The 10,925-nt window shown below is 39.1% G+C and overlaps 2 protein-coding genes and 1 long non-coding RNA gene across 4 annotated transcripts; 2 read left to right on the top strand and 1 right to left on the bottom strand.

Moving 5' to 3' along the window:
• Positions 1 to 6: 6 nt before the first annotated feature.
• Positions 7 to 801, bottom strand: LOC108776734 (uncharacterized). Its single transcript, XR_001940797.1, has 3 exons — positions 718 to 801; positions 211 to 631; positions 7 to 116 (listed from the first exon to the last, which is right to left on the bottom strand). It is a non-coding gene; the product is annotated as an uncharacterized LOC108776734 (long non-coding RNA).
• On the top strand, positions 592 to 2,666 carry LOC108771311 (uncharacterized). Of its 2 annotated transcripts, none has more exons than XM_018543434.1 (7): positions 592 to 648; positions 751 to 1,108; positions 1,196 to 1,396; positions 1,457 to 1,799; positions 1,861 to 2,070; positions 2,154 to 2,304; positions 2,529 to 2,666. In XM_018543434.1, exons 2-4 carry the CDS (start codon positions 800 to 802, stop codon positions 1,667 to 1,669), a joined length of 723 nt encoding a protein of 240 aa, XP_018398936.1. In that variant the 5' UTR covers positions 592 to 648; positions 751 to 799; the 3' UTR covers positions 1,670 to 1,799; positions 1,861 to 2,070; positions 2,154 to 2,304; positions 2,529 to 2,666. The 2 variants fall into 2 exon arrangements, with proteins under 2 accessions (XP_018398936.1, XP_018398935.1); XM_018543433.1 differs by having other exon boundaries at positions 2,145 to 2,304.
• A 3,097-nt stretch (positions 2,667 to 5,763) lies between these two features.
• On the top strand, positions 5,764 to 8,433 carry LOC108771327 (uncharacterized). Its single transcript, XM_018543435.1, has 4 exons — positions 5,764 to 6,763; positions 7,488 to 7,632; positions 7,873 to 8,170; positions 8,354 to 8,433. The coding sequence occupies exons 1-3, from the start codon at positions 6,555 to 6,557 to the stop codon at positions 8,122 to 8,124; spliced, it is 606 nt and encodes a 201-aa protein (XP_018398937.1). The 5' UTR covers positions 5,764 to 6,554; the 3' UTR covers positions 8,125 to 8,170; positions 8,354 to 8,433.
• Positions 8,434 to 10,925: the final 2,492 nt, after the last annotated feature.

Raw genomic sequence — 10,925 nt, 5'->3', positions numbered from 1 at the left:
TCTACATCTCGGATAATTTTTTACACTGGGCACCGTGGGCTTTCTTCAGTACAAAATCTTCCCCGTTGAGAGAAGCCATCCCCCCACAATTCTTGCGGTCGTGGCATCTTAAAAGTCTGGAAAATATTTAAAAAAAAAACAAATTTTCATTTCAGATTATCCTGTTATTACATTTTTGCAACAAATTAAAAAATTAATTATCATACTTACAGCACCCCTTTGGCGTTTCGGTCCTTAATCTGGTACTTGTAACCGTCAAAATATCTGCCGGTTGGAGAATACTTCAAGTATTGTTTCTTCGACTTTTCCATTTCCTTCACATTGTCCTCATCACTTTCTTCTACCTTCCTCTCTTATTTTCCATTTTTTCTTCTTCTTTCTGCTATCACTCTGCGTGCAATTTTTCTTTTTTTGATATAAAACTCGCCATTACTTTCCTGGAAGAACATTTTCCGGGAAGTTCGGAATAGGGACTTCCCGGAAAATGTTGTTGGGAAGATTTTGTACTGAAGAAAGCCCACGGTGCCCAGTGTAAAAAATTATCCGAGATGTAGAAGAAGAGCGTTTCCAGATCTTGCTGAATAAGGCTGCCAGCACAGAGGGGACCGGTTACAAAGCCATATATAGGAGGCTGTCCAATGAACCGAGGTAAGATATCTCATAATTAATTATTTAAGTAATTTCATGATTTTTATATTAAATAAAATAATACAATACCTTAATTTATACATATCGTATATAAAATTGCAGTCTCCAGCAGGCAGCTGTCGGCGTAAAATTTAAAAAAGCTCGAGAAAGCATGAAGAAATATCACCAAGCTAGCCAGGGTCCGCTGCGGACTGGCATGAATCTGAAGACCCTGGAGGATCTGGGCGAGTATGTAACATCACAACAGTTATCAGAGTCGATTCTGAAGACTTCAGCTGGACCAAGTCTGGTTGCGCTGAAGTACTCAGCACCGACCGGACACACTGTTGTGATGTTTCATAACGATGCCCACTCAGCAGCCATGTTGGCCTCCAGCGACTGGCTATTTGTCGATGGTACTTTTGACACCATCCCGCAGTTGAAGGTCTACAACAAATGCTCACGTTCATGGCTGTCAAAGGTAAAAAGGTATCTTACAACTTATTTTATTCCATATTATATTAACGTAGTGTAATATGTAATCCGATATTTAAAAAATACATTTCAGATCATACCCTTTGCATGGATGATGCTAGGGACGAAGCTGCAAGAGGTATACGAAGGAGCGATAAGATTCTTCTTCGCCCAGGTTGCACCGCAATTCGTCCCTAGGCATGTTATGGGCGACTACGAATTGGGCATGAGGGGGGCCCTCCAAGCTCTGTGGCCATCAGCTAATTTCCATGGCTGCTTCTTCCATTATTATCAAGTAAGTATAATTGTTTTCATCCATCTTTCGTGCTTAACTTTATTTCTTGTTTCGTTCTAGGCACTGAGGAAGCAGGCCATTGGAAAAAAACATAGGCTGAAGGATCTAATAGATCACGAGGATGGCCATAGGAGGATCCTCCATAAATTTATGGCACTCGCCCTACTACCCCCAACCAGGATTGAAGAAGGGCTACGCGTGCTGGTGTCAGCGATGACAGATGATGTAGGATCCCACTGGAGTACATTCGTGGAATACTACGAGAGGCAGTAGATCCGCACTGTTAAACCTGCTCACTTCAGCGTTTTCAAATTGGACCACCGTACGAACAATGCGTTGGAGTCGTATCACAAGACTCTCAGCGTAATTGTTAGGTCGGGACCTACGGTGGACAATTTTATAGGTAAATTGAATAGTCATTTTATTGTATTCAGCATAAACATTAACTCACCCGTCTATTGCAGAAAAGCTGAAGAACCAGGTGTTTGCAAACGCACACCAGCTGCGCTTGCAGCAAGACAAGAGTTCGGAGAAGAAACATTTGCGGCCTCTGTATAGGGCTAAGGAGGAGTCCATTCGGTTGCTGTGGGATGCTTCCAGGAGCGAAGCTTCTACGGGAGATCTCCTTGACATGGCAACTCAGTTAATTGCGGTTGACTGGTCTAAGCTTGAGGGTAAGTTGGAAACGTTTATTCGTCCGTGACAGTACTACGATTAAATGTATGTATGTAACTAATCATTTTCTCAGCATTCACAGATCAACTGGAGGACTTGTCTTCTTCGATGGCACCTGTGGATTCTTCCCCGGACGTCTGCTCCGTTGCTGGCCCTTCTTCATCCAATGGGTTCTCGACGTATTAAGTCTTTGACGACGTATTATGTCTTTGAGGAGCATTCTTATTGCAAAGGTAAAAACGAATAACTGTAATATTTCAGTAAACGGAAATTGATTAAAGGGGGAAATACACTGTCAAGAAATGAATTAAATTAGATAAAGGAATTAACTTATTGGATTATACTTGGCAATCACTTTTAATCCATTTTCGTTTACTGTGATCTATATAATCTATAAAATTTATAAATTGCACATTTTGCGTATTTAACACGTTTGTGTTTGCGTGTTTATTTACAGTGGCTAGCGCAGCAGCGTCGCCCAGTCCCAGTGTTCCCAGACGCCTGACTGCTGATGCTGAAATAGTTTTTCAGTAACCCCCCTCCCAATTCCATTGTATATATTTTATAAAAGTTATTAAATATTTTATAACAGTTGTACGAATGCTATATAAATAATTTTTCGATATCACGAATGATATATTTCCCAATCAACCACAAATTTTTTTCATCATTTTTGTCATAGTCGATGACTCTTTAAAATTTATTTATTTATTATTTATTTATTTTTACGGAGAAAAGTACATTTTGCACAATTTAATTATTATTATTATAAACAGTTGAAGAGAAAAATTTATGAAAAACGTAACCTGATTTACACTTCTCAATATTTTCCGATTACGATGCTGTAGAAACCTTTCTAAAAATGTAAATGTAGTCACTTGAAATAGTTGCCAGTAGGTACAATTGATTACAATTCATACGTAAATAAATGTTAAGTATAAAATTAGTTGCGAGTAGCTACATTCATTAAAATTTGCCCGTAAATAACATTTAAGATTCAAATTAGCTTGCGTCCCCAAAAATTAATTAAAATTTTTACGTAAATAAGTGTTATGTATGAAATTAGTTACCGGTAGCTACATTCCTTACAATTCGCCCGGAATTAAATGTTAAGATAATTGTAAGATAAAATTTTAAAATAATGAAAACGAATTTTAGAGACCCATACACACACTTTTAAACTGAAAACTGTCAAACGACAAAAGTTTCAATGGGTTTTGCGTAGAGATTAAATTAAGTCAGTGATAATTGGTAAATATTCCGGCTTTCAACAAAAGAAGGGAAAGATTTGGATTTTGCATAGAGGATTAATGAAGTAAGGAAAAATTTGTTGAAACATTTTCTGGCTTTCTACGTGGGATGGCCAAGTGTGATTTCAAAATGTGCGACTGAAACAAAGAGATGCCGAGCGACCAAGCACGTCAGATTGCGTAAAATCGAGAAGATACAAATCTTCACTTCCTACTGCAATGCGTACACTCTAAATTAAAATTTTTAAAAAAATCCTGCGTACGAGAGGATATTGCAACTTTAATAAATTATTTCATAAAATAACCAGATAAAAAAACAGAAAAATTAATTAATTAAACGTCACTTACATGTTTTTATATGCAATCGATGTGACTTCCTAACCTGTATTTAAGCTCGCAGCATTTTCGAAAACAAGCACAGTCGTTGAACAGATTTTATACAAAATCTAAAATATCTGCGCAACGACCTTAGCTAGTAGAATTGTCTTTAAAAAGTCATACAGATATTCTAACATCACTTAGGTATTCTTCTATGCCATCGATGTGACAGATTTCCTATTCTCACTCCTTTGTTATTGCCGAGACTCAATCCGACTTTATCGATCTTACAGATCGCAGCGAGAGATATTATAGAAACACATTTATATCTCTTGCGCCAAAAATTCAAGAATGCATTTCCTCACTCCGTAACTGACGGCGGCGATGACGGCACTGAGTGAGATATCAGAACAAATTATTTTTTTCTCTTTTTACAAAAGAAATAGCTCTGTACGAGCCTTCAGGAGCCTTTCCTAATTACGAATATCATAATGAAGAAGAATAATTTTCAAGAATCAATTTGCGAAATCTGTCTCTGTACGAGCCTTCCCAGCAATATAACAAAGAAATCCCAAAAGGTTTCATAAGGAAATATTATTTCTTCGAGGAGAAAAATTAGCATAACTGACCTAGCTCTGCACTTATAAATACATACCTTTATGCTGAAATTGTGGCTAAAATATAACATGAATTGTGTTTTAATTGTGATATTCGTAATCAGAAAAAGCCTGAAGGCTCGTACAGAGCTATTTTCTTGTAAAAAAGGCATCATAAAAATATGTTTTGATATCTCACCCAAAGTGTACCATAGTGCAAGTAGGTGTACACATAATTCTATTAAAAAAAATTTTCAAGAATTAATTTGCAAAATCCGGCTCTGTACATACGAGCCTTCCTAGTAGTATAACAAAGAAATCTCAACAGGTTTTATAAAGAAATAATGTTTCTTCGAGGAGAAAAATGAGCATAACTGACCTAGCTCTGCACTTATAAATACATACCTTTATATACTGAAATTGTGGCTAAAATATAACATGAATCGTGTTTTAATTATGATATTCGTAATCAGAAAAAGCTCCTAAAGGCTCGTACAGAGTTATTTTCTTCGCTTAAAGGTTGCAACACTTTTTAATTCGATGGTTTTCGGAATTCGCAAAAATTCTGACAGAGCTGTCAAGCATCTCTGATCGCTTATATTCAGTGGTTATGATAGGTTACGAAAATTGTCAAAGTGATGCAAATGTACACGGTGAAATAAAAAAAATGTATTTTGCGCATCGGACAATTCTTAAGATACTCTTCGGATACTAAAAAATATATCGTGGTAAGTAATAATAAAGTAAATGCTAAATATGTTTTATAAATTTATTTATATTTTCAAAAAAATAACATGCATATTATTATAAAGAATTTGGGACGATCAATTCCAGCGAGCCTGCGATATCAAGGCAAGTGGAAGAACACTCGTCTATAAGCGAAGGACTGCGTAAAGTCCTTTAAGGAAAATTCTTTTTTCTGATTGGTCAATCAAACGCTTCAAAGCATTTGTAGCGAGACTTTGACCGCACCATAAATTCATGTGATCAGAGCGCTATTTTAATTCATTATTGCATCTAATGCCTAGTTCACACTAGGCGCGATGAGCGATGCGCGACGAGCGATAACCAATAAGAACTCTTCTTTACATCGTCGTGTGAGCTAAAGCAAAGCTTTTATTGGTTATCGCTCGTCGTTCATCGCTCATCGCATCCAGTATGAACTAGGCATAATGCATCAATGTATAAATAGATATAGTTTTATAATGTATGTTCGTAGCATTAATGTCTGGGGTTCGATTTTAGAGTTCACGTTTCGTTCGCAGTTATTTTTACGTCCATGACTATTGTAATATGATACGACCGGATATTGCAATAGCTCTCATGGAAACACACATTGTGCAGCTCCTGCGTTTCGTTATTTTGATTTTGAGCAGCCAATAAGAAATCTCCAGGATGAGAGGCCTCCATTTGAACGGATAGGACGCTCGTGCAATCAGTGGATTGTTTCTCGTGTGCGTGCGCGTTTATTGTCTGTTTCGAGCAATTGTAATTGCTTCGGCAATTCTTTATTTGAGTGCCCCCAAGGTGCGCTTGTGGATTTGACATTCTTAATACATATCGAACTTCTTTAGTCGGTATTTTTGTGTGGATAACCTCATTCGCGGCGCCATGCCTTTGTCCCATGAAGAGGGGGGGCAGGGCGGCGGCGGTGCCGCGAGCACGCCATTCTCCCTCAAGCCGCCGTCACAGGTTGCTTTCCATCTACGACACAGCAATCACCTCATCTTTATTTAACATTAGCGAACGACGAGGATGCAACGATTGCCGTGTCACACCGTGTCACTTCTGTGTCTCTTGTTGGATAATAATCTTATGCGTAGATATTATTTTTTACATTAAAATAATCCAGATGACTTATGAACGTACTTCTTATATCGTACATATATTTAAAATGTAAATATTCTAAAGCGCCAACCGAAAATTAGCAACCATAACCAAGAGTGTCCGACTATGCTTTTCTGCTGTGTCGAATCGTGTCGTGGCGTGTCGTTGTTGGAAAGCACCGCGTTCGACACTGTGTCGATGTGTGTCGTCTAAAAGCCTTGATGGAAAGCAGTCTAAGCTGCTGTGTCGAATCGTGCCGAGGCGTGTCGTTGTTGGAAAGCACCGCGTTCGACACTGTGTCGATGTGTGTCGCCTAAAAGCCTTGATCGAAAGCAGCCACAGTATGTGCCGCCGTTAATTAACTTTGGTCCTTCTTCTCTCCCTTCTCTACCCGATATAATCTCCACCTTTCCGATTTCCCAGCACAGTGAAAATTTGTCGCAAAATCCACCCATCGACAATGACCGTTCAAATACAAGTGTTGTAGCGTCTATGACGCCACAGGTCAGTGGAAGTGTAACCCCTTGCGCGCCAACGGACAATAGTTTTGGCAGCGCTTCTGCATCCTGTTCTACCGAAGGCTTCGTCGAAACGTTTCATCCATCATCGCGAAATGAGCTGGAAGTTTTTGCTATGGATATTGATGAACAACGGAGACAAAGAAGCGTTCATTACCAAGCTCAGTCGAAGCGGAATCAAATGTAAGCTCGTAAACGCCTCCTCTTAAAAAAAGTGCCAATAGTAACGATAGCGTAAGTACACCACGTGAGCTGGCAAATTCGCAGTCAAATCCGCGTGTTACCTTCGCGGAAGGAAAGAAAATCGATCCACGTTACGGGCCGCGTGATCTTGGCTATACATTGTCTATGTTTATCCCACCGCTCGAGACCATTTTTTGCATTCTACTTTTATTAGCAGAATTATAGTAAAAGCCGGCATTCCTGACATTGTTGAAATAAAAAAGACCGGCAAGGGCAAGATCATGATCACCGTTAAATCTGCCTCTAGTGCAAACAGGCTCGTTGGGAATGCCATATTCGCTAAACATAACCTAAGAGCTTTTATTCCAGCTTTCAAAGTTCTAAGGACTGGCTTGATTAAAGATGTCCCGCTGCAGTTTGACATGGATTCTATTAAAAACTTGTTAAATAAAAAAATAATGTAAAGCATTACTAGTAAAAACTGGTAACTTTTACGGAATTACGGCTCCATGGGACATAAGGAGATAAAATACACGTAACGTTACGGACGCAATCCCTACTTATACTTTTGCGGACATTCGGTGCGGATTACGGATTGCGGGCTGTATGTGACGGCACCCTTAGACTTAAATTTGCTGGACAACTGCTGCCGCACGAAGTATTCTTGTTCAAAGTCAAACATGAGGTACATCCATTCATTCCGTCACCCAGAATCTGTTACCAGTGTTTCAGAGTTAGTCATATCAGCAGTTCATGCAAGAGTGCACCTAGATGCAAATTTTGTGGAGACAACAAGCATCTTAGTGAAAACGGTGCAGAATCGCTATGCGACGCGCAGGCCGACAACCCAAAATGCGTTAATTGCAAAGGTAATCATTGGGCTAATGACAATGTGTGTCCCATAGTTGTGAAACAACGTAGTGCAGTGAGCATGGCAGCTGTTGAAAATATCTCAATGGCCGAAGCTAGAAGTCGCGTTGAAAGCGGTTGGATATCCTTTCCCTCTCCTAATGGTTCCCCTGCGAGCACCAATCCTAATAATTTCCCCAGTTTGCCTCGCGACAGCAGAACCCCCTCTTTTGAAAATAATAACAGATTTAACATTTTAGGCGAAATGGGATCTTACAATGAAAACCGCTCATATGCGGACGTTACTAAGTCGCAACAGCGCCCCAGACTGCCGAGGAATCCGCAAACCTTTTTTAGAGAGGAAGTTTCACATACGTCGCCTCCATCTTTTGCCAATCCAAGCTCTTCTCAGACTCGTCCACGTCAGCAAGGTTATGATGTCTCTGCACACAGACAAGCTCTTTATTGGGAAGCCAACGGACGCCCTGATTTTGATCATAGTAACGGGGTAGCCTTTTCCAGAGGTCTCCCCCCCGCAGCCCCAAGTTGGTATAGCAGGTAGGGGAAGCTCTGCAAATATAGCTTCGTTGAACTTTTTATGATGGCTTCAGAAATCATCTCGCAATTTCAGAATAACAATGCTCCCGGAGCTCTCAATTTAATTATTCAACTAGTTAGAAATTTAAGTTCAATCTTCTTACAATCCCCCCAAAATCCTCATTCAAACTATAAATCTTTTAGGTATCCTCAATCTTCTGACTACAATCATAATCCTGCGCAGCATTGGAACAATACAACCGAATATGAGCATGATCAAGAGTTCTCAGGTAATTTTCGGAAATAAATTCTATACCTCTCACGATAACTCCTTCTCTGATAGAGCATCGTTTACTGATCATCCGACCCCTTTAAGACTGAGAGGCGGCGCGGGGCGCCGGGTCGTCCCGGCTACCCCTCTTGCGCCCTTATCCCCCTCTCCGTCGTCTCGTCGTAAGATTTGCAAAACAAATGCAGGCTCTAAATTTACCTCGAACAACAAGTTTATAAGCATCCTTCAATGGAATTGCTGCGGTCTTAAGGGTCGACAGGAGACCTTGGAGACCTCTAGTTGAAGATGAATTTTTTATTCCCAAATTATGGCTAAAATATTGGATGGATCGCGTTTTAATTGTGATATTCGTAATTAGGAAAGACTCCTGAAGGCTCGTACAGAGCTATTTTTTTTTATAAAAAGGGAAGAAAATAATTTGTTCTGATATCTCACTCGATGTGTACTATGGTGCAGTTGAGGTGTACATGATTTTATTAATAAAAATTTTCAAGAATCAATTTGCGAAATCTGTCTCTGTACGAGCCTTCCCAGCAATATAACAAAGAAATCCCAACAGGTTTCATAAGGAAATATTATTTCTTCGAGGAGAAAAATGAGCATAACTGACCTAGCTCTGCACTTATAAATACATACCTTTATGCTGAAATTGTGGCTAAAATATAACATGAATCGTGTTTTAATTGTGATATTCGTAATCAGAAAAAGCTCCTGAAGGCTCGTACAGAGCTATTTTCTTGTAAAAAAGGCATCATAAAAATATGTTCTGATATCTCACCCGAAGTGTACTATAGTGCAAGTAGGTGTACACATAATTTTACTTAAAAAAATTTTCAAGAATCAATTTGCGAAATCTGTCTCTGTACGAGCCTTCCCAGCAATATAACAAAGAAATCCCAACAGGTTTCATAAGGAAATATTATTTCTTCGAGGAGAAAAATGAGCATAACTGACCTAGCTCTGCACTTATAAATACATACCTTTATACTGAAATTGTGGCTAAAATATAACATGAATCGTGTTTTAATTATGATATTTGTAATCAGAAAAAGCTCCTGAAGGCTCGCACAGAGTTATTTTCTTGTAAAAAAGGCATTATAAAAATGATCCAGAGCTTCAAGGTCCTACCATGTGAGGTCTCCAAAGTCAATTCGGACTTGGCCCGTCACTCCTGTCGATCCTTAAACACAATCTCTCATCGCTATTATCAATTATTAAAGATCACGACGTCTGCTGTATTCAGGAGTCTTTACTCAAGAGCAATTCACCTCTTAACATTAAGGGATATACTATTCTCAGAAAAGATATTACTCAATCCGGAGAACGAGGCGTTTGCTTTATAATAAGAGATAACATTAAATTTGAAATCGTTTATGTCGAAGACATAAAGCATCCATCAATTGAACTTATCGCTATTAGAATTCAATGCTTTCACTCTTATCCTATAGTTATAATAAATTTATACAGACATCCTAATATAAATACCCCGACGTCTTTTTAAAGAGATTTAATGGACAAATTAAATTGCTACAAGTCTTTCATTATTTTAGGCGATTTTAATGCGCACCATCTTATGTGGGATCAAGGCTCCGTTCCGCGGCGGGTAACATCTTGCATAAAATCATCCAAGATAATGATCTATTCCTTCTCGGCAGAGGAACCTCCACTTTTCTGAGGAATACTTCCTCTCCGGGCTCCATTTTGGATTTAGCCATTGCTTCACCGCAGCTGGCACCTCTATGTGACTCGAAGGTATTGTCAGACACCCTTGGCAGCGATCACTTTCCCGTGGTCACTAATATTGGAATTCAAGCATTATACAGGAAAAGGTTTCAATACAAGCTGTCGCTAACTGACAAGGATTGTAAGGATTTTAAACTCGCTCTGTTTGACGAGGTTAAAAATCTCCCGGTCTTAGCTGAACTAGGTTTAAAAGATTCTTATGATAGGTTTTCTGTGGATCTCCTCAATGTAGCCAGAAGCTTTGTTCCAAAAGAAAAGCGCTTTCCGCGTAGTACATCAGTACAGGTCTCAAAGATCGCTCCCCCGCCGGGGAACGGGTAATCCTGCCCCAACCGGAATGAAAAAGCGCATGCCCATCTAGTGTTTTATGATTAATGGTTCGTTAGTTTCGAACGAGTTCACATATGACACAGAAGATGGTACTAGGGTCGTCGTTTTCATTCATGAATTTTTTGGTTTTATGGTTTTACGCTACACACATACATTTACGAAATAGATTCTATCTGTGTGTGCTGTTTTTAAAAATATAACCTATTGTAGGTTATGTTTACTTTTCTTTTTAGAAGGGAAAACGTAAAAAATACTTTGCTGAACTTGTCGCAGAATAAACAAGGTAATCGCGCTGCTAGAAATCCTAATAAAATAAAATTGCTTTAAGAATTAATTTTAATATGTATGTATATATATATATCTGGAGACACGGTAGTGTCTCGGCGCTAAGCCAAGCGCGCGACACTGCCG

Source organism: Cyphomyrmex costatus, unplaced genomic scaffold (genome assembly GCF_001594065.2).
Source record: "Cyphomyrmex costatus isolate MS0001 unplaced genomic scaffold, Ccosl1.0 scaffold3757, whole genome shotgun sequence".
Taxonomy (NCBI): Eukaryota; Metazoa; Arthropoda; class Insecta; order Hymenoptera; family Formicidae; genus Cyphomyrmex; species Cyphomyrmex costatus.
Note: the sequence above shows the minus strand (reverse complement) of the source record. Positions and strands in the feature narration are given on the sequence as shown.

Coding starts and splice junctions, on each gene's coding strand:
- LOC108771311 (XM_018543434.1), top strand. CDS start 800: ATGAAGAAATATCACCAAGCTAGCCAGGGTCCGCTGCGGACTGGCATG. Junction 1,109..1,195: donor CACGTTCATGGCTGTCAAAG/GTAAAAAGGTAT, acceptor AATACATTTCAG/ATCATACCCTTTGCATGGAT. Junction 1,397..1,456: donor GCTTCTTCCATTATTATCAA/GTAAGTATAATT, acceptor GTTTCGTTCTAG/GCACTGAGGAAGCAGGCCAT.
- LOC108771327 (XM_018543435.1), top strand. CDS start 6,555: ATGACGCCACAGGTCAGTGGAAGTGTAACCCCTTGCGCGCCAACGGAC. Junction 6,764..7,487: donor CAGTCGAAGCGGAATCAAAT/GTAAGCTCGTAA, acceptor ATCTGTTACCAG/TGTTTCAGAGTTAGTCATAT. Junction 7,633..7,872: donor AAAATGCGTTAATTGCAAAG/GTAATCATTGGG, acceptor TTAACATTTTAG/GCGAAATGGGATCTTACAAT.